The following is a 21,485-nucleotide window of genomic DNA, read 5'->3' on the forward strand; positions in this document are numbered from 1 at the left end:
ACCTCATCTCATGTCGTCATGGAGACACGCTGAGAGAGTGTTTTATATTCATTAATAAAGCACTTTGTGTAATATGACTTACATTTGTTGAATGTTCTGCCTCGATGTCGACAACCAGACAAGAAATTAATCTTTTTTTAATAGCTTTGAAATACTTATGAGGCCAGCTGCATCACAGCAAGGATGGTGAAGAGGCAGAAACCATGAAAAATGAGCTACAAAATGAAAAGTATCAACACTCAAAAAGCAGATTGAACACACAGAACATGAAAGTGTATTCAACTACATAACGTGCAGATAATAGGAAGAAAATAAAACTACACGAGGATGAGTCGACCCTGTGATGTCTGATCCTCTGAAAAACACCGGATACACAAAACCTAATTTTCCAGAAGACAACAAAAGTATGGGATGATTTTATTTCCGGTTGAGAGCACAACCTGATTTAGTTCTGTTCTTATTGTCTGCTCCGTGGCTGGCTTTTTGAGGCCAGAGTCGGCCTGTTGTCTCACATCCACCTCGCTCTGGTCATTCATCACGGGGAAATTGGATTGTTCTCCATGCCAAGATGCCACCATTAGTTTTTAGCCCAACAGCTGGATGCCCCTGTGGCAAATTGCTGTAGACTGCCCTGGGATAGGCCTTTGATTTATCTCCTCTGGGGAACCTGCTGCTGGCTGAGTGGCCGGTTGGTCTTTGGAGGTGCTGATATTTCTCATGTTCATTCAGTGTATTAAAGGGCTCATAAGTTCACGTTTCCTTTTGGAATGTCTTCCCATGATATGATATGATATGATCATGTGATAAACTTATAGACTGTAAAGTCGTATAAGCCTTTGTAGTAATACCCGCTCAAAAAGTTTGATTGTTGACTTTGATGGGGTAAAGTTGTAAATAATTCTTGAAATTAAATAATTTTTCACGTGTGAATATGATGCAATGAAATGGCAAAACAGTGAGCAAAGTGGCATGAAACTCTACGTAAGTACATGATAGCGTGTGAAAAAGGACCACAGGATAATGAATCAGGTAGATTGTGGTATATACTGTATATGCCTCAGAGAGTCTTTGTCACTTAAAGCTGCAGTCATCAATTTTTGGCCACTAGGGGGCAGTAAACCATCAAAACAAACTGACAGGTACACAGCCAATAGGTTCCACAGATTTAATTAGTATAGCTAACATGTTATCAAACTGTTGGCGACTTCCACATCTAGCCCACACGGAGCAACATTAGCATTCATCTGGAGCTGTGTTTCCAACATTCACTCTTGTAGCTCTTTCGCATGCTAAAATTTAGCACATGATTTGACTCGAGTCACAAATTTGAGGACTTTAAACTGGCTTGAATTACATCAACAAAAGACTCGACTTGACTTTGACTTGGTATTCACGACTCGAGACTTGATACAGAAAGGATTCGAAAGGACTTGACTTTTTTTGATTAAATATTTGCATTTTCTAGGTATTGGGAAGTTGCTTTGTGTTTTTGAAACATGATTGGGTGATTAAGTGCACCGCATGCAAACCTGGCAACCCACTAGTAGCCACAGAGCAGCTGAGGCCAAAGGTGTAAGCAGGCGACCACAGTTTTCTTTAATGTTGAAAATGAAACTTTTACGTTACGAAGTCCTTCACAACAGACAAAGTAAGAGCAGACAGTAAAATTACAATCAAATGAAAATATAAAAAGAGGAGTCTTTTGAATTAACTAGAGGGTAGAGGGTTAAGTCTGCTCAAGCATGAGTAGAGTGAGTTACAGAAGTCAAGCTGGGATGCGATGGATGCATGAATGACAATTTCAAGGGAGACAGAAAGGACCGGATCTTAGTGTGCCTACTGTAGCTGATTAAAACAAAAAACGGACGACTATCTTAACACCTGATTGAGATTAAGAAAGTGATTTCTGCTGCTGGAGGTGATACTGGAGGAGAAGGGTTATAGCTTTTATTGATCGCTTTGCCTCAAAATTCAAAATAAAGGCTTTGACATAATCCATCAAATCAGACATGTCAGTGCTCAATATGTAAACTCAATATGTGTAATTAGTGGATGGCAAACCAACTTTAAAGGTGCAAACTGTCACCTACCGTACTGCAGTGTGTAGATGTTGTGCTTGTTATGTCAATAAAAGCAATTTGGCTTCTTATTATTGGCGGATAATTTATCAGCTATAATTTAATTATGTGAATAATACATGATGATATAGGTTTCCCGTTATCAGCTGATCATTTATTAGTAGCCTACAGGTATCATCTACAGAACTCTACCATTATTGTGTATTTTTACATTCAGTGTGTTACTGTTATTTAGTGCAGAGAGTTTGGACAGTTTTAGTTCAGTTTCTAATCAGGCTATGATATTATTATTAATAGCTTTATACCTCGATCTAACTTACATTATTGTGATTATTATGAGTATCATTATTAATTGGCCCATATAGGTCCATTCATATTATAGTGGTATATTAATACTCAAATTCTACACAGCGTTTTTACGTCACAGACAGAAAAATACAAATGAAAACGGGTTACCCTTTATATGTGGTCCAACTCGTATTTTTCTCATTAAATTGTTTTATTTGTATAAAACCTGAATCCATCCACTACACTCTGGATGTGTGGCCGCTTCCTGTGAGCCAGTGTAAACTCCAATAATACCGCGTGGCACTTGGAGACACAAAAAACCCAGGTCGGATGAGGAGGGGCCAGAGGGTCAGATTTCCACAGGAGTGCGACCCCTGACCGCTGACGAGCGTCCTGCTGCTGCGCGGCTTGCGCGCATGCGCTGATCTACACACAATGCGCCAGCACGCAACAAGTGGCAGAGGCCTATCCACATGATTTATAAATCATCTGCCGGGCTGTGGGAAGTCCAAGTTATCCCTCCCTACTATCTCAGCATCCTTCCCAGCAGTAGGGGGAAAAAGGAGCAGCCAAACAAGCAAAAGTTTTCCTCTGACTCGCGAAAAGAGGAGTCGACATGGATGGAAAAGAACTGTTTGTGTGAAAAAACGAGAAGACTGACGGGGACAATGCTTCACGCGGTAAAAGAATGATAACATAGCCATTGGCACGCTGTGTTGTTTTGTATGAGAGGACACGAAAACCTCAACTGTGGGAAAGTTTCGAGCAGGGGCTGGCTATGGCGCGGGAGAGCGACGACCCCGGGATGGCCAAAGCTGCTAAAGTCAAAAGGCAGAGAAAGAAGAGAAGCAAAGAGAACAAAACCAGGACTGTCCACGCAAACATACTGTATGACCACGCCAAAGGGGAGGAAAACCCAAACCGACACTATGCAAACAACAAGATTAAGACGACCAAATACACCGTGCTGTCTTTCCTGCCAAAGAACCTTTTTGAACAGTTTCATAGGTTCGCCAATGTTTACTTTGTTTTCATCGCTTTGCTGAATTTTGTCCCAGTCGTCAATGCCTTTCAGCCAGAACTGGCCCTGGCCCCTGTAGTCTTCATTTTGTCTGTCACTGCCATCAAAGACTTATGGGAGGACTACAGACGACACAGGTCGGATAAAGAAATCAATCACATGGATTGTCTTGTCTACAGCAGGTAAGTTGGCTCTAAGTCCCAGCAGTCAGCAGTGTCCAAATGAAACTTTTGTGCTTTTCTCCATCAGTGTTCAGTGTACAAACTGTCCTCCCTCAATGCATCTCACACACGTCCACACCAGCTGATAAAGGCAGATTGTTCCAGGATAGAAAACAGTCACAATTTCTTCACTTCCTCGCCCATATGCCTCAAACTGGCCTTCATGCTTGGACCCAGCTGTCAGCCGCACAGTCACATATTCATCATTTGTGAGTCCAGGATGGAGGAAAAAATAACATGTCAGGCCTCAGAGAGTAAAACCTGGCTTAACACACAAGACGTATATATCACATGTGGAATCTAAAATCCACAACACCTCCAGTTTGTCTGCCCACCTATCTGTCAGAGAGGCATGACACTGTTTTTCTGATAATACGGATGTTTCCGTATTAATCGAGACATTATGTTACCCCATAACCTGTTTCTCTCCTACCAATACCTATACTCCCTCGTCTGTGTGCAGAGTGTATTCTGCTAATGAAAAGCAGCACTGTCGTCCATGTACAGAGCATAATTCATGGTAATCAAAAGGCTCAGTGTTTAGTGGCGACACAGTTTTAGCCAAGTCTTTACCCAAGTTGTTCTGTCAAGGTTGAACATAATTGAATTTTCTTGTGCTGTGGCAATATTGTGCAAAACGTCCCTGTTTCTCACCCTGGTAACTGCTGACTTGACGACATGGCAGTGTTATTTCATTCTTCTCAGGGTTAAATACACACTCGCCTAAACTGTCACTTTATTTCCCTTATGAAGAACTTGAATCTGCAGGTGATCCATGTCTGAATGGTTTACCTACATTTCATCTTTACGCTGAGACACATCAGAAGGAGAGGTTCTAGTTATGATTCCATTTTTTATCAAAAAATGCTAATATTTACAAAGTCAGAATGATGGAAACAGCCATGTGCTGTTAAATCCCTTCGCTTTTATCATGACAGACTGACTTCCAAGGAGTCCTCCTAGATGTAGATATCAACAGTGCAGAGACACACAGTCAAATAGGCATTTGGTCTAATAAATTGAGTTCACTGGAATTTAGACAGTTTTCTCCTAATCTGCTTTACAGAGAGCTAACAACATCTGCTGGTGCTGACCAGAAACCAGCACGACTCCTGTTTGACTGCAACAGCTTAACTTGCTGTTCTCTATCTATGCTGATCTATTCCTCCATAACTGGATAATAAATTAATTAGTGAGTGTGTGGGCCATATTTTCTCTGCTCTATTTACTGTAGTTGTTATTTAGTCGTGCACAAAGAATGGAAGATAAATTTGAGTTGAGGACAGATCGTCTTATTTCTGAGAATATTTCTGGTGAGTTTAAAAGGATCAGTCATTTCTTATCTATTCAGGACTAAATTTAACAGTAAAGATTAAGCGGTAGCTGTGACCTTTTTAAACAAAGATCACCAGTAAGAAGAGGGCCCTGTGGTATTTCCAACCGACATAGTCTTCATAGATATACATCTTGGTATGTTGTGGTTACAGTGGAAATTTAATAAAGTGTAAAGTCAAAGATAACACATGCTCTTTAGATTCATGCATATAAAATGTAAACTCATCCAATCATTTTTTTTTTTTATTGTGGTTTAGTTGGTGAATATTTGTGGCGTCCTTCAGTATCTCTCTACTTCCACCGCCTTTGCTCGGACCGTACCCACCTTTGAACTTCATTTTGATCCCAGCTACAAACCTGTAAAGTTGCACACTGCAACTTGCAGGGATATCGGTAACCTGACTCCACCAGATGGATTGATTCACATGATTCTCATTTGCTCTGCATATATATCTGGGAACTCTCATCTGGAGATCTTTTGGGAAGGGGTGAAAATACTGGTTGTTAATTGGATAAACCATCTGTCTATCACCAACATACAAATCAACCAATCAGATCAAAAAAGCATATGACGTACTAACAACGTTGAGGCAAACCTCGGAGAGTAAACAACATGTCTGTAAAGGTTATTTGCCGTTTCTGTAAAGTGACTTTACGGATAAAAGGCACAATTTCAGGTGCCCGGTCCATATTCCAAGAGAAGGATCCAAGATAAAAAAGTGTTAGTGAGCGGCTTGCTCCATAGCTGCGCTCATCTTATCCGTGGAAACTGCCGTGTTGTTTACACTGAACAGTTGCTTCTTGTTTCGTCACACTTAAACCCACCTCAAAACCAACGGCGATTGGTTTGGTCGCTTGGCAAACTTCTCCAAATTTTCTACATTGAACGTTACCAGACTGATCTGTGAGTAAAATACAATGGAGCCCGTGAGATCAGAAGGTCTCCCGGGGCTAGGATACCAGGCCAGGGGCGTAGCGTTGGGGGCCAGGGCCCATTCCCAACTTTCTACCATTATCATTACTCTGTACCTTTTTTAAGTTATAGAGAAACAATCAAACGATACCTGCATTACATCCTTTTTTTTGTTGTTTATGTTTTTGCCCGCAGCCAGCATGCTATTGGCGTACTACCTCAGCAACTACAGTCCTACAGCGTGTGCTTTGTGGGGAAGTCGAGCGCATTTGAACAATTGTATTTGTGTAAAAATTATTTGGATGGGGAGAAGTGTTGGTGGAATTTGATGCAACTGAATGTTTCCATTCGCATGATGGGTATCTAATAAAATAGGGGGAAAAAATCAGACAAAGTTCTTTATTGGTATCACTTTAAGGCAGGTGTGTGAAGACAATTCAGATGATTGAATAAGGCGAGTCAGGTGTGTTCTTGCTTGGTTGGGATGAAAACCTGCAGCCGCAGCGGTCCTTTACTGGATCAGTTTGAGACACCTCCTTGAAGGGTACTGGTATAGTCTTTTTAAAAAATGACCCCCAGTGATTGGTCAATACGCCTTGGACTTCAAACAGAAACCAGAACTCTTCCGAAGCCAAATTCTCGTCCCGTTACCTACAGAATTTGAGTTCATATGCAGATATCTGTTTATATAGATTACCTTTGTATCAATGCCTCACACCCTGCTCTGAAACTACCTTTACTGCGAAAACAAACTTTACAAATCTGGTCATTTATTTCACAATTATGTGCTCTAACTTTGGCAAGTCTATTCCTTGTTCTCAGGTTATCGATCCATTCTCAGACAATCCAAAATACGTTTTTAGTCCGTCACCATCTGTTGTCCAGTTGATTTCACAGTGCATGGGAAAAGTTTTATGCTGTGACTGAATAACACATTATTCAGTCACAGAATTCAAGGGAAGGAATGTTTTTCTATACTCTGATGTGAGTTGTTAATGTCATGGGGGGTTGTAATGAATAAATAACATCATGAGTGTTTTTCCTTCCACCTCTGTTGTTTGTAGCTTGGGTGTATGCATTATTTAGCATATTTGTTACCAGGAATATCACATTGTTCACAAATGAACCATGGTTACCATTAGTCCTGTCCATTCATGAGTTTTTTTCACATTAGAGAGTAGCAAGTTCCCCGGAATACTAACATACTTACAGTATCCCAGCGTGAAACCACAAACTCAATATTGGATTGGTTGTGTTGACTCGGACAGAGAAAAGAAAACCATCATGAGATTGACTTAAAACAGTGTTGTGACAAACAATCGAGATTATTCCTCCTCAGTTGCTTTAACACTCTGGAAAGGTCTCAAGGTCTGCTAAGATTTTTTAGTGGATTTTGATAGACATATTAAGGAGTTTGGCAGCTGTTGACACCAGCTTGAGCACCAACAAACGGTCTGTCCTCTTTTTATGCAGAACATGTTTACTGTCCTGTACAGATTTATGGAAGTGGAGCTGAAGTTTCTGTTTATAGAACCACCAATTATTGAAAACAATAGTTCCACATCTTTCACCCCGCAGCTTACGCCAGCCGTTTGCCCTTTCATTGTTCTGGCAGAGCGGAGAGACGATACGTGGAGAAGTACTGGAAGGAGGTGCGGGTGGGCGATTTCATCAGGCTGCGATGTAACGAGATCCTCCCCGCCGATGTTCTGCTGCTGAGCTCCAGTGACCCCGACCACCTGTGCCACATCGAGACCGCCACGCTGGACGGAGAGACCAACCTCAAGCAGAGGCAGGTCGTCCGCAGCTTCTTTGACCTGGTGAGACGACCGCTCCTTAACTCTTTTGTTGTGATTGGTCAATGGACACCCCCTGTATAAAACCCTCCCCTCAGGTAGGCTCAGAACCTCACATTGACCTTCAGTATAAGTGGTAGAACGGTACGCATAATTGTGTTTATAACCAGTAAATCCATTAGTAATTAATCAAATGTAAATATCAAACTTGAAAAGCATAAAATATATATATTTTTAAGACACTATGAGGCTGTTGACATGCTACCTGCCCTATGGAAAACAAGCGTCTATCAGTATACTGTATGTACCTCAGGTCATCTAAGAGGGGTAAATAAGGAAATACACTAATATGATTCACTTCATATGGGCTCCACAAGGTAGATCTTTTTGTGTAAATAGATGTATTTGTAGCAAAACCGAACAGGGTCCCATTCATTTTCTTTAATTGGCGCTTATCTGATAAGAAGCTGCAGCCACTGCCTGAATAATCAGCTGTTTGTTGTCTCTTTACAGGATTGTGATTTTGACCCCTTAAAGTACAACAGCATAATTGAATGTGAAAAGCCCAACAACGACCTGAACAGATTCCGAGGCTACATGTGAGTACTCTCCTGTGTAGCCAGCTCTGTACAGTGTGGTTTAACTTTTTAAAAGCAACTGTTTTGAACCCAAAGAAGCTCAACTTTATTTGTCAACTGGTTTTAAGTTTCACTTTCATTTAAAGTTGTACTCCATAAGATTTGCAAGCCTGTTCTTACGGTGCCTCCGTCTTGTCACGTTCACGGTCACTCTGTGTTTTAACTTTATTGACACACATTCACCTCTCTACTTCCAGTCTGCCCCCTATATGTTACCCTCTTAAATCCATACACACACAATTTCATATTATACTTCTGCCCTTACTACAAGCCTGACTCAGAAGTAGGAAGTTCCCGATTTCCAATTCCAAGTGAACGCAGCTGGCAGGCTGGCAGACCAACTGCTGTCAGCAGCGTCATTAACATGACGGCGTATTTACATTTAACCCGCAAATCTCACCACAGACACGGCTATTGTAATACTTGGCAAAAAGACAAGTGGAGTGCTTTCATTAGTGGGTCATGTGATCAATCACAATTGCTTTAACTCACTTTGTGATGGATAGGAACTTAACAGGCAATTAAATAGATGGAAATGTTACGGAGTACAAGTTTAACTGTCAAGTGACGCAGTGACATTTTTAGCTCTAGAATGAACGAATGTGAAACTGCGTTTTGTTGACACGCCAGGAGTTTCCAACTTATAATTATGACCTAAACGGTTTTTCCAAGTCAGGATTAAGATTTGCCTTCTTGGGATGTGGTTGCAGCGCGGTTTTTGCCCCTTTGACCATGGCACTTGTGAAGATGTGTGTGCTTCCTCGTGAGCAGAATAAACTGAAGCATGAGTTGCTCTTTGCACCCTGGTTACTGAAGATGTAGTTCCTGGTTCCACCTTGAGGATTTAGCAGCAACAACCTGCTTCCTTTTGCATGTGTTGGCTGTAGAAATGTTTGGAGATGACATGGGAAAGTAGGAAAAGCTTGATATAGCCCATCCTGTTGTAGTACTATAGTTCTTACCCTCTAACCAGTATGTGCCTAGTGACGTCTGTTCATCCACATGTAGTGTTTTTATATTGGCCAAGAAGAGTTCTACTCCGCCTGTAGTTATTAGTTTTTAGAAAATGGGATTAAACATGTTAATCAATGAGCTTAAATATTCTGGGAATTTTGTTACCTTTGAGCAAAGCCAGGCTAGCAGTTCCCCTCCGTTTCCAGTCTCTATGCTAAGCTAAGCCAACCCAATCATATATATTACACAGACATGTGAGAGAAATGTATCAATCTTCTCATCTAATCCTGGGCGAGGAGGCAAATAAGGGCGCACTCACACTGTCCTTTCGACACCGCGCCCCGGGCTTTAGGGTACTTGTCCCCCCCTCCCTCTCCCCCCGCTTGCCAGCCCGTTTGTACTCACACTGCCTGGGCCTCGGCCAATGCTTCTTGCTGCCTATACATCGTCACGTTGTAACACGTCACACGCATGGATGACGTCATCGCAATGCGTCGCTTTGTTTACAAATCTTTCCATAGACCTCAGAGTTAGTTTTTGTGCGTCTTGTCGACTGTTTTTGAATATTTTCATCCGACCAAATCTGCAGTAAACACTCCACCTCCGCATCACACCAACGTGAACCTTTCGCCGCCATTGTTGTTGTTGTTAAATGTCCGCGCATGGTCCGTCCTTCTATTTTCTATGTCCGAACAGGCGCACATAAATGACGTCAGAACCGCCGTAGGCCTCGTGCTCGTACACATGCTCGTGCTCGTGCAAACGCGCTCTACAAAAGCCCACCTCTCTCAAACGGGCCGTGGACGGCCAGCTGGCCGCAGCTATGCGCAGAGCTGTTGCACTCACACTGGTCAAACGCACTAGGCTTTAGCCGAAAGGAAGGACAGTGTGAGTGCGCCCTTAGTGCCTTTCCCGAAATGTTGAACTATTCATGGTCAAGTTTATCAGTGGGGTGCAGAGTGTTTGCTCATTGTCAGAGTTCTCAGAAACCTGGCTTATGCCATGTGTGTCCACTCTGTCTTTTCATTTTGTCCCCTCCTCACTGTGAGAAGATGAGAAATGTCCTCTGAGCTTACAGTAAAGCGTCCGTACTGACCCGCACTCACATGATTATGACATTTATTCTTTGCTCAGAAGGAGAACAGATGCTGCAGCTATTCAGTTGCCAGGCTACAGTGGAGCACAGGGCACAGCGGCGAGTTGAGAGGAAGGGGGGGCAGTTGTCTCAGCAGTGTTTTATTACATTACAGCCAATGGCACCGAGTCTAATCTCACTACCTTTCTGGGAGAGAAAGCACTCTGCGTCTCAGAGTGTTATCAATTTCTTGAACAGTGTGAGCTATGAACTAGGACGAGCAGTGTGTGAACTATGGCTGCTCAGAGCTCAGGGACACAGTTATTAATCTTTAATGGTGGTGACATGTCAGCCAGGCCTGCTGTCAGAGGCCAAAGGAGTTAGTAAACACACTGACAGTTGCGTGACTTTGAAAGAAGCTACAACCGAGATGATTAAGCGCCGCTTCCAGCTAAAGATTGCGGAGCTGTTTAACTAACACACTTGTAATCCTTGATTTAGTAATAGGATTAAGACTGACATTAAAAGCTCAGCTCTCCCCCACAACAGGCATATTTGCCCCTCAGTTAATACAGCCCGACATACATCTCACTTCTAGTTACAAAGCCTTTTCTAAGAGGGGTTTCGACGTCCACAGTGGGCTGGCTAACAGCTGAATACGGTCTTTGTACAACATCCATATTCTAGATGAGCCCGACAAGCTTTAAATTTAAGAGTCTGAAGTGAGATCTGAGGGTCAGCGATGAAGCAGTGAATTGCCTGATTGACTCTAAGCCCGAGGGGTTTCCGTGGAGCGGCAGCACAGTCAGTGCTTCTGTATCAGAGGGAATTTGTGCTGAGATAAGGGCTCCTGGTGAGAGAAGAGCATGATGCTTTGGAGCGTGATCGATTGAGGTGCTCAGTAGAATAAACTGATGTTGTCTTGGGGGCACTGGTACAGAGAGATATTCAATTTCTCCCAGCATCAGTATTTTTCACCTGAGTGCAAAGACATAACCATGATAATTTTGCCCTTGTTTGTTAACATTTTGGACATGCACTTATAATGATTTTATTCATGCATCTTCTAACCTGACAGACTACATCGAAGTGGCAGACGAGATGCACTTTACAAAGACAACCTGCTGCTGAGAGGCTGCACCATCCGCAACACAGAAGAGGCTGTGGGGATAGTCATTTACGCAGGTTGGCCCCCCGAAAATAACCGTGCTGTAAGGTGTCACGCTGCGTATTTGACCTCGGACCTGCTAACACACCGTGTATCTTCGCAGGTCACGAGACCAAAGCCATGCTAAACAACAACGGGCCGCGCTACAAGCGCAGTAAACTGGAGAGACAGATGAATGTAGATGTGTTCTGGTGTGTCATCATCCTGCTGGTCATGTGCCTGTTTGCTGCTGTTGGTGCGTAACAGTTCACAGTCATGTAAATGTTTTGGAAAGCTCTATGGTGGTTTTTAAAACTTATTTAAAACCTTAATATCTTTACATATGTGTAAAGTAAATAACCGACTGTACTTTTTATTTATGTCTTCTCATAACAGTGTTTATATGAGTTGACCTTGTGGTGTTGCTGTTCCAGGTCATGGGCTGTGGATGTTTCAGTACGGAGATAAGAGACCTGTGTTTGACGTTCTTAGTCCAGAGGGGACAGACTTATCACCCATCATGTCAGCCATTTATCTCTTCCTTACCCTGATTATCGTCTTTCAGGTACGAACCGGAGAGAGAAGCCTAATGAAACAAAGGCACAGATAAAGACATAAACTAGACACACAGTTTCATTAAGTTTAACATGTTTTATCCCACTGTACACAGGCATTGCTGTAAATCAAAGCATTTACAGTTATTTCAGTCCCCGGGTGTGTGACCTCTAGATCTTTATCGTCACATTTAATCTGGAAAAGCAGTGAGGAAGTACTCGCTTCATACTGCAAAATAATCTTAACAAGAGGAAGAAGTGCCACCTGACAGCTATTGATTTGTTTGTTTTGTTTGGTGTGTGTTTTTTTGTTTTTTTGCTTGCATGCAGAAATGTCAGTGAAAATGTCACCATGTCCAGTGTGTCAGAAGTTGCACCTAGTTCCCCTGGTATCAGGTAAATTTAGCAATATATGAGAAGTCAGTGAAGATAGCAGTTAGGTCGCACTGTGCAAACAGTAACTGTTGGAGGCTGGAGACCTACCAGGGTTACCAGACATTGCTTGATACCCGTTCAAATAAACACATGACTGTTGCGTCCAGGCACACTAAGAGTGCGGGCTGAGCTGCCCTCCCAAAAGTTATGACTCATTTGTCCGGAGCTACTTTCCAGAAATGTTGCCTGGAAATGTCTCACTTGGGGATTACACCAACATTTTTAAACAATCAAACAAATACTCAGTTCACTTGTGTATAACTTCTTCAATTATTAAGATCTTGACCAATAGAACAAGTGATAGAAAAGTTATAATTAAAGCATGAATCTAAAAACAGAGATTCAGATCAACTCAATCTATCCCTTTATCCCTTCATCGACACTACCATTTTTGTCATCAGTGTATCTGTGACTTTTAGCTTGGTAGTTCTCCAGCAAACATTTCTCAAAATACAGTCTACATTCAAGAGTGGCGGTCGGGTTTGGAGCTTTTGATACCACATTAACGAGTTTGAATAACAGACTTTATAGCCAGGTTTTCCCGCAAGGGGTTACTAATGCACCTGGAGGGGGTCAAAGTGAGGGGGGAAAGACTAGTAACGTCTTAAAGCTACTGCAAGTCAAAACAGTCAGAAAAGAGATAGGATGGGAGTGATGGTGCTCAAAAAATGAGGAAAATGCATTTGATGAGGAAGGTGGATTTAAAACAAACCTGGCCAAGCTCAAAATGTTAAAGCGGTGATGTAAGCAAGTCCTGAGATAACAGAAAGTGCCCTTATGCAGAATCTGCCCCTATGAATGTGAGGGGATTAGGGGAACCTACCGGGTCAGTGGCTACTAGGGCATCATCTTCACAGGAGTTATTCGTAGATGAAGCAGAGGCTTGAAGTATATAAGGATGGGAGACGGGAAAGGAGATGGATCAATGGATCAAGATGATTATTAAGCTGCTGATGTTTATTGCAATGTAATGAAAGGAGTTTGGTTGCCAGTGCGTAGGAATGTTACAGGTTTGTTGATGTGTTTAAATGTTTAGAACGACTATTACAAATATTGGAAATTAAAATCAGTGAATTAGAGGGGATTGTGGAGCAAAGGGGACTCCAGTCACTTGTGTGGGTGATTTCAATGCACACAACAGTGGTATAAGGGATACTAATGGTAACACTTTAGGAGTGTATCGACAGATGGGGGTAATATGTTTAGGCCGACAAGGCTTGATATTACAAACGGCTTTTTCATGCATAGACTCAGTGATAGCATCGAGTGAACTGGCAAAGGTCGGTAAATGGGATTTTATGGACAGGTACACATTAGGCAGCGATCGTTTTGCCAATACTGTTAAAGTTTTGGAAAACCTTAGTTACTGACGAGCAGGAAAGACCAAAATACTTTGAATACAGCAAAACAGATTGGGAAAAGTGATCTTATCGATGTAATAAAGTCGGGGGAGGAACGGACAACAGATGACTGGAATTACAGCTTATGTGAAATGATTATGTGCAGTGCATATGAATGCATCCCTCTAAGGAAAAAAACAGTGTACCATGGTGGAACAAAGCATGCGATAAAGCAGTCAGAGATAGGAATCCTGCTTATAGAGCACTGAGGAAATCCCCGACAGAGAATAGGGCAATAGAGTATAAAAGGTTGAGAGCAAAGGCTGGGTGAGTAATTAAGATGGCCAAAAAAGATCGCTGGAGAAGATATTGTGGAAAACTATAGGTGTAGAGACATCGGATGCTGAGATATGGCAGGCTTTGCACCGTATGTCAGAAATTGTAATGAAAAACAAATACCAGTATTAGAGGAAGAGTGGGGTGGTGGCTAAAGTGATTTGGAAAAAAGCTAAATTGTGTGAAAATAAGTTTAAGGCTGGCTACAGGGGAGCAGACATTGGTGAAGAAGGTATAGGGAAAAGGAATGAGACATCACACTGAACGTTGTAATTTGTATTTCTCATTGGAGAAATTGTATAGAGCTATTAAAAAAGGGGAGAGAACAGCGCCTGGAAAGGATGGCATTAGCTATGAGATTTTTAAGAGGTTTAGTGAGTGATTTAGGGTTGAAGGAAATATTGGCTCTTATAAATATTAAATGGCAAGAAGGAACTCTGCCTAGCTCCTTGAAACAAGCAGCGGTGGATCCAATCTTAAAACCAGGGAAAGATGCCTCGAAGGCGTACAGGCCCCTTGCACTGACAGCAGTGTTGTTCAAAATAATGGAAAGAGTGGTTACTGATAGATTAGTGTATAAGCTGGAGAAGGAGGGTTGGTTTATACCAGTACAAAGAGGCATTCGTAAAGGGAGGAACACTATGGATTCTGTGCTTTCCTGTGAGATATAGAAAGCATTAGTAAATAAAGAAGGTTAAGTGGCTGTATTTATTGATGTTGAGAAGGCATAAGAAATGCTACAAAGGAGGGGCTAAATATAAAGTTATATTAGGCAGGAATACGAGCAGCGTATGCTCAACTGAATTCATGACTTCCTAGAGAACAGGATAATTCAAGTTAAAGTTGGAGATACTCATTTCTGATTGTAGAGAGATTGACAGAGAACCCCAGGGAAGTCTTATCGGCCCAGTAAAATTCAATATTGCGATACATGATATGTTTCGAGACACTGGGGCTGGTTTTGGACTCTCTCTGTTTACAGATGACGGAGCAATTTGGAAAAGAGGCAGACATATTAAACAAACAATTGGTAGAGTAAAAGTAGAAATGCAGTACATGGTTAAACCAAAGGGACCCCCGGAGAGCACAGAGCAAGAGTAGTGTTGGATAATGCTTGGGAGTGGGGTACAGAGAAAAGGAAGAAAGAGTGTTTCATATACGATATGAATAAAAAAGTGGATAAGCTGGGATTGTGGAAACCTCAGTGGATTCTACCCACTCCAGAAATAGACTTCAGCATATTAAAAAGCATAAGAACACATGAGAGCACTGCACATGGTGAAGAAAATGTTACAAAGCAGTTGGAAACATTGTCTAAAGATCTACTCTGATGGATCCCAAGATCACCTGGAGATGGAAAATTGGGATTTGCCTATTACATACCAGAACTGTCAACTGTTTCTTTAATTTTAACCAACTATTTATGTTTATCAATTACTTTTAGCTAATTGTATCAACTGTTGAATTTTAGCTAACAATGTTAACCATTAATCTGTTACTAGCTAACAATTTCAGCTGTTTATCCATTACCTTTAACATTAGCTAACTATTTCAATTTTAGCTATTTTAACCATCAATCTGTTACTTAGCCGAGTATTTATATGTATATAAATTATTTTTAGCTAATTGTATTAACTGTTAGATTTTAGCTTACAATTGTAACCATTAATCTGTTAATTAGCTAACAATTTGAACAGTTTATCCATTACTTTTAGCTAACTATTTCAACAGTTTATCTATTACTTTTAGCTAAGTATTTCAACAGTGTATCCTTTATTTTAGCTAACTATTTTAACAGTTTATCTAGTAATTGTAACCATCTATTTAACTATTTGCTGTTTACCCATTAATTTGAGCTAATTCTTTTAACTGTTTATCTAGTTTTAGCTCACAATTTCTTAATAGTTTAATATGCTTATAGGTTTTTCAGATTTTAATCCAATACTTTTCCCAAACTATTTCTGCAACTTTCAGCTTTTTATTTCAAACATAATACATTTAACTAGTAACTAATGTATTCATTACTTTTAGCTAAGTGTTTCAACATGCTTGCTAGCTGGTTAATGCACAGCCACAACTTTTAGTGTTCATGTGTTACAGCTGCCTCAATATATATGTGTATATATATATATGTGTGTGTGTGTGTGTGTGTGTGTGTGTGTGTGTGTGTGTGTGTGTGTGTGTGTGTGTGTGTGTGTGTGTGTGTGTGTGTGTGTGTGTGTGTGTGTGTGTGTGTGTGTGTGTGTGTGTGTGTGTGTGTGTGTGTGTGTGTGTGTGTGTGTGTGTGTGTGTGTGTGTGTGTGTGTGTGTGTGTGTGTGTGTGTGTGTGTGTGTGTGTGTGTGTGTGTGTGTGTGTGTGTGTGTGTGTGTGTGTGTGTGTGTGTGTGTGTGTGTGTGTGTGTGTGTGTGTGTGTGTGTGTGTGTGTGTGTGTGTGTATATACACAATAATTTATATTTTTTATAGCATAGACACTCCACTTTCTTTCCATGTAAATACTGTAAAAGTCTCACAAAGCCGACTGGAAACATCTGATAACATATTTTCTAACAAAGACTCTTTCCTCTCCTAGGTGCTGATACCGATCTCCCTTTTTGTGTCGATTGAGATTGTCAAGATCTGTCAAGTGTACTTCATCCATCAGGACATGGATCTGTACGACGAGGAGACAGATTCTCACCTGCAGTGCAGAGCTCTTAATATTACTGAGGATCTCGGCCAGATGCAATACATCTTCTCTGACAAGACGGGCACACTGACGGATAACAAGATGGTGTTTCGCCGCTGCACCGTGGCAGGGGTTGAGTACTCCCATGATGCTAATGGTGAGACAAGACAGCAAACGTACACAGAAACACCCTTATCAGTTATCAGATTTTTAAATTGCTCTTAATGGTGTGTGCTTGTTATCCAGCTAGAAGACTTGCTATGTACCAGGAGATGGATTCTGAGGAGGAAGAGTGTACGTCTCACGGTGGGACCCTGCCCAGGCGGGACAGTGTGACCAGCCACCAGAGTGCCCGGGTGGTGCTGCGTTCCCAGAGCACAAAGTCCCACCGCAGAACGGGCAGCAGGGCAGAGGCCAAGCGAGCCAGCATCCTGTCTAAGCACACGGCCTTCAGCAGCCCCATGGTCAGTGCGCCTCACTGTCATGTCGTCCTCGTACTCTGTACTGTGTGCTCTTCTCTGATAAACCCTCCTCTGTCCTCCAGGAGAAAGATATCACCCCTGACCCTCAACTCCTAGACAAAGTCAATGAATGCAGCAGTCAGATGGACTTCATGCGATTCCACAGCCAGCCCATGTCCCAGCTGCCCTCTGACCTCGCTGACATCATTGATTTCTTCATTGCTCTCACCATCTGCAACACGGTTGTGGTCTCCTCCCCGAACCAGCCCAGGCAGAAGGTAAGGGTCGCCTCAAAAAAATCTATCCTATTAATAAGGGATTACCTTTTTACCATTAAAAAATGAATGAGATGGTTGATTTGGTCAGACCGGCTGCCAGGTAGTCGTAACAGTAACTATTTCTGGAGCTCATATATTTAACACTTCCTGGTTCTGGTTTGACCCTCTTGCCTTTCTTCCTGCCTGTCTTTTTCCTCTGATCCATCAGTCGGTCTGTTCGCCATTTTCCAACTAAAATATCTCAAGAGTTGTGTCCCAGAGGGAGAGCGGGTCGTCCTCCATTCAAAAAAATCAGCATTTTGATCCCCAGGTCTTCCGGTCCGCTTGTCTTTGCACATTATCAAGCTGCTCCTAATACTGTGCGTTCAGTTTGAATGATTAGATAAGATAAGGTCCCGGTAGCCTCTGTCATCAGTGTATGAATGTGTATGTGAATAACAAGTCGTGTATAAGCGCCTAAAATGAAAATGTTTACAGGGTTTACCGTATAATGGCATTCTACAACGCAGGGTTGAGCAATGAAATGGGAGTTGTAGTCCCTTTTATGTTGCAAAAAAATAAATAAAGTAAACAAAATCTATTTTTGATGATAGAGGACTCTTACAGCCCGAGGAAAGAAGCTGCTCTGTATTCTGGTGGTATTGCTGAGTTTGGCTGTAGAACAAGAATAATATGTAGAAAGCTGGGATGTATTATCAGGAGCATCAGTAGAGGATTCATTAGGAACTGATTCTGCAGAAATCCTTTCAAAGCACTAACCCCTCTTTTTTATATGATTTTGAACATGGGAATAATATTGATCTTTTGAAACAAATTATAAGTCTGCTTTTTCAAATGGCTTTCACTGTTTTGCTGCCTGTGTCTGTCATGTGCTCGGTCCAGTCCCAGTTGTGTATCCGTGTTTTGTTTTTGTGCAAGCCTGGGTGTGGTTGTCCTGTTCTGTGGCGATATCCTCTCCTGGACACACACTGTGAGCACCGGTTCGCTGTCCTGCAAGTCAGAGGCACAAATCAGACTGTTCAGATTAAGCTTTTACGAAGTGACACATTATTTATGGTCTCTGTGTTTCTGTTTGGAGGTTATCTGATAAGATGGGAGGAAATGTAAATGTGCACTGAAGCACCAGCTTTGATACAGTCTACCTTCTGTTTTATTTTTTGTGCTTTTTTGTGCCAATGTAATTGTTTTATTGTGATGCCCTTGTGGCTAACCCGGCCCCTGAATGATTTATATCTATATATGTGAGAACCGTGGCTCCTGCTGCCAGGAGTCCTTAATTCGAGTCACTCTTTCTGCTATTGTACTGCTTCACCACCTTGGCATATAGGATTGGTTAGAGGAAAGTAGTCAGCAGGGGCACTTTAACAAGTACTCAAGTCTTTTGTAACACTAAAGCTGGGCCTGGTTTCTCACAAGCTTAAATGATCATAAAACACATTTTTTTCTTAAGCTCAGTATTTGTTTACCAAATAGATGTCGCAATAGTAGATTCATGAGTAGCCCCTACTTCAGGTGGAATCAAATATAATGTTGCATTGAAGTTTTTCTTGTTTGTTCATTATTAATGGTAGTAGGTGACACAAGTTTGTTCTGTTTAAGTTTCCTTATGCTGTTTACCACAGTGTTTACCCCAGTGCTGGTAAACCAGAATACAGTGGGCCTTCAATGACGCAGCTAACTTAGAATAACAGCCACAGTCTGATGTTAGGTTTAATATACACACACACACACACACACACACACATACCCCACACGCCAATCAGGGTGTCAAGGTCTGAAAATGACGAAAATGGTTCGTACGCAGTATGGATTGAAATTGATTCTGCATATCGACCCGATTCTTTATTGATTCCTGATCAATCCTGTGTGGAAGAAAGTCAGCCTACACAGGTCTGAACACAATGTAGATAAAATGAGAGAATAGCATTTATTCAGAATAAAACAATTTAGTTTGCTTGGCACGGTAATAAACAGGATATTAATTGCTGCTCAGTTGGGCCCATGCATAAAAAGATGTTTCAGCATTATGCTGCTGTTCCCACCCTTGCTTGAAATGACCGTTTTACAGACATTACATATTCAAGCAGTTCTGATGGAGTATACTGGCACCTTTAGCCAGCAGCTGATGGATCAAATGTACTTCCACCCAGTAACATGAACTATAAAAGGATGAACATTAAGCTTCATATTAATGATGTTTGTTGTTGTATAATTCTGAGAATGAGTTCTGCTACTTGGTTGACTCAGTTTTCCTTGCCATCCAGGTCCGGGTGAGGTTTGAGCTGAAGTCCCCAGTTAAGACCATCGAAGACTTCATTAAGCGCTTCACGCCCAGCCGACTGACCTCAGGCTCCAACAGCAGCAGCTCCTCCAGCCTCATTACCAACCGCTCCTCCAACAAGGGATGCTCCAGCCTGCTGTCCTCGCCCTCTGCAGAGAGCACGCTTACCAAACTAGAAGAGGAGCAGACTTCCCGAGGCCTGGAGAACTCTTTTAGCACCATCCCACTCTGCTACGACGGAAAGGCCTGGAACCTGGAGGAGGGCGAACTGCGCTATGAGGCCGAGTCCCCTGACGAGGCTGCGCTGGTCTACGCTGCAAGGGCCTACAAGTGCTCCCTCGTTGGACGCCTCCCCGACCAGGTGACCGTTGAACTGCCACACCTGGGGAAGTTAAGCTTTGAGCTGCTGCACACACTGGGCTTCGACTCCACCAGGAAACGCATGTCTGTGGTGGTTAGACACCCTCTGACGGATCAGATCACGGTCTACACTAAAGGGGCAGACTCTGTCATCATGGACCTCATCAAACCCCCAGACACAGGTAAGAAACACTTCATAAAGTCGCTTTAGCATTTCCTTAGTTTATGTCCAGTCATGGATGGATGGCTGAACACCGGGTACAGTGCCAGGAGCCCATAAAATGTTCCTGAAAAAAAACCCACATATTGATCACAAAGAGATGCTATAATGACCACAAGTATACAGGTACATAAAATCACTACAAAGAGACAAAAAGTCACTACAGATACAAAATGACCACAAAGACAGTAATGCAAAACAAACACAGAGATGCTAAATAACATTTATTCATATATATAGTTGTGTGTGTGTGTAAATGTGTATATATATATATATATATATATATATATATATATATATATATATATACACAAAATGACTGAAAATAGATACAAAACAACCACAAAGAGACAAAAAACAATGACAAGACACACAAAATAATGAAAAGTAGATGTAAATTGACTAAATAGAATATATAGAATATAGAAACGTAAAATGTCAAAGAAACGACATACAAAAACAACTAAAACTAGACGTTAAATGACCACAAATAGAAACAAAATTACAACAAAACAACTTAAAGTAGTCTTAGAATCTTAGTATCTTGTTCCTACGTGGACAGAGGGGGGACCTCTTTCATGTCTTCACCTAGGGGCCCATTCTCGTCCATATGTCCATGTATGAATTAATCATAACATGAAGGTGAATAAAGTGCTGGTACACTGTTGATAGATGATGACACTGCTGTCAACATGGTCTTATGATGCGGTTTGGAGCGGTGTGCTGCCGGCGCTGTATCATGTCTGCAGACCTCTGCCCCAGAGTTGATGAATCGTGGCTGTGAACCTGTGATCAGCTACAAATCATTTGATGTAATCTCCACATGGCACACCAGTTTGCCGGACATGTCAGCAAACTCTGGTCAATCCCAGATGGAGTGTTTTTTAGTTGTAGCTGCTTTAGGTTATGTGGAAAATTTGCGATCACACTGAGTTTGTGGACTAACATGACTAACTTCACCCCCTCGTCCCCTAAACCTTCATGCATGTAAGGTAACGCGTTATGCAAGAACTAGTATTTTTAGAACATGTCACCGCTGCAAAACGCAATGCCAATCTTTATTGGTTCCTTAAAAAACACTTCCTTC

The 21,485-nt window shown here is 41.8% G+C and overlaps 1 protein-coding gene across 1 annotated transcript in view; it reads left to right on the top strand.

Annotated features, from left to right (window-relative positions):
- Positions 1-3,117: 3,117 nt before the first annotated feature.
- Positions 3,118-21,485, top strand: part of atp10a (ATPase phospholipid transporting 10A) — a gene marked incomplete at its 3' end in the record, with an annotated part of 37,648 nt that continues 19,280 nt past the window's right edge. The window contains exons 1-10 of the mRNA XM_083940752.1: positions 3,118-3,569; positions 7,472-7,676; positions 8,166-8,251; positions 11,398-11,504; positions 11,591-11,722; positions 11,901-12,031; positions 16,703-16,955; positions 17,045-17,262; positions 17,343-17,537; positions 19,802-20,360. Coding sequence (XP_083796878.1) covers positions 3,145-3,569; positions 7,472-7,676; positions 8,166-8,251; positions 11,398-11,504; positions 11,591-11,722; positions 11,901-12,031; positions 16,703-16,955; positions 17,045-17,262; positions 17,343-17,537; positions 19,802-20,360 — 2,311 coding nt within the window. The 5' untranslated portion in view covers positions 3,118-3,144. The remainder of the gene's footprint in view (positions 3,570-7,471; positions 7,677-8,165; positions 8,252-11,397; positions 11,505-11,590; positions 11,723-11,900; positions 12,032-16,702; positions 16,956-17,044; positions 17,263-17,342; positions 17,538-19,801; positions 20,361-21,485) is intronic.

This window comes from Echiichthys vipera, assembly GCF_963691815.1.
Source record: "Echiichthys vipera genome assembly, chromosome: 3".
Classification (NCBI taxonomy): Eukaryota; Metazoa; Chordata; class Actinopteri; order Perciformes; family Trachinidae; genus Echiichthys; species Echiichthys vipera.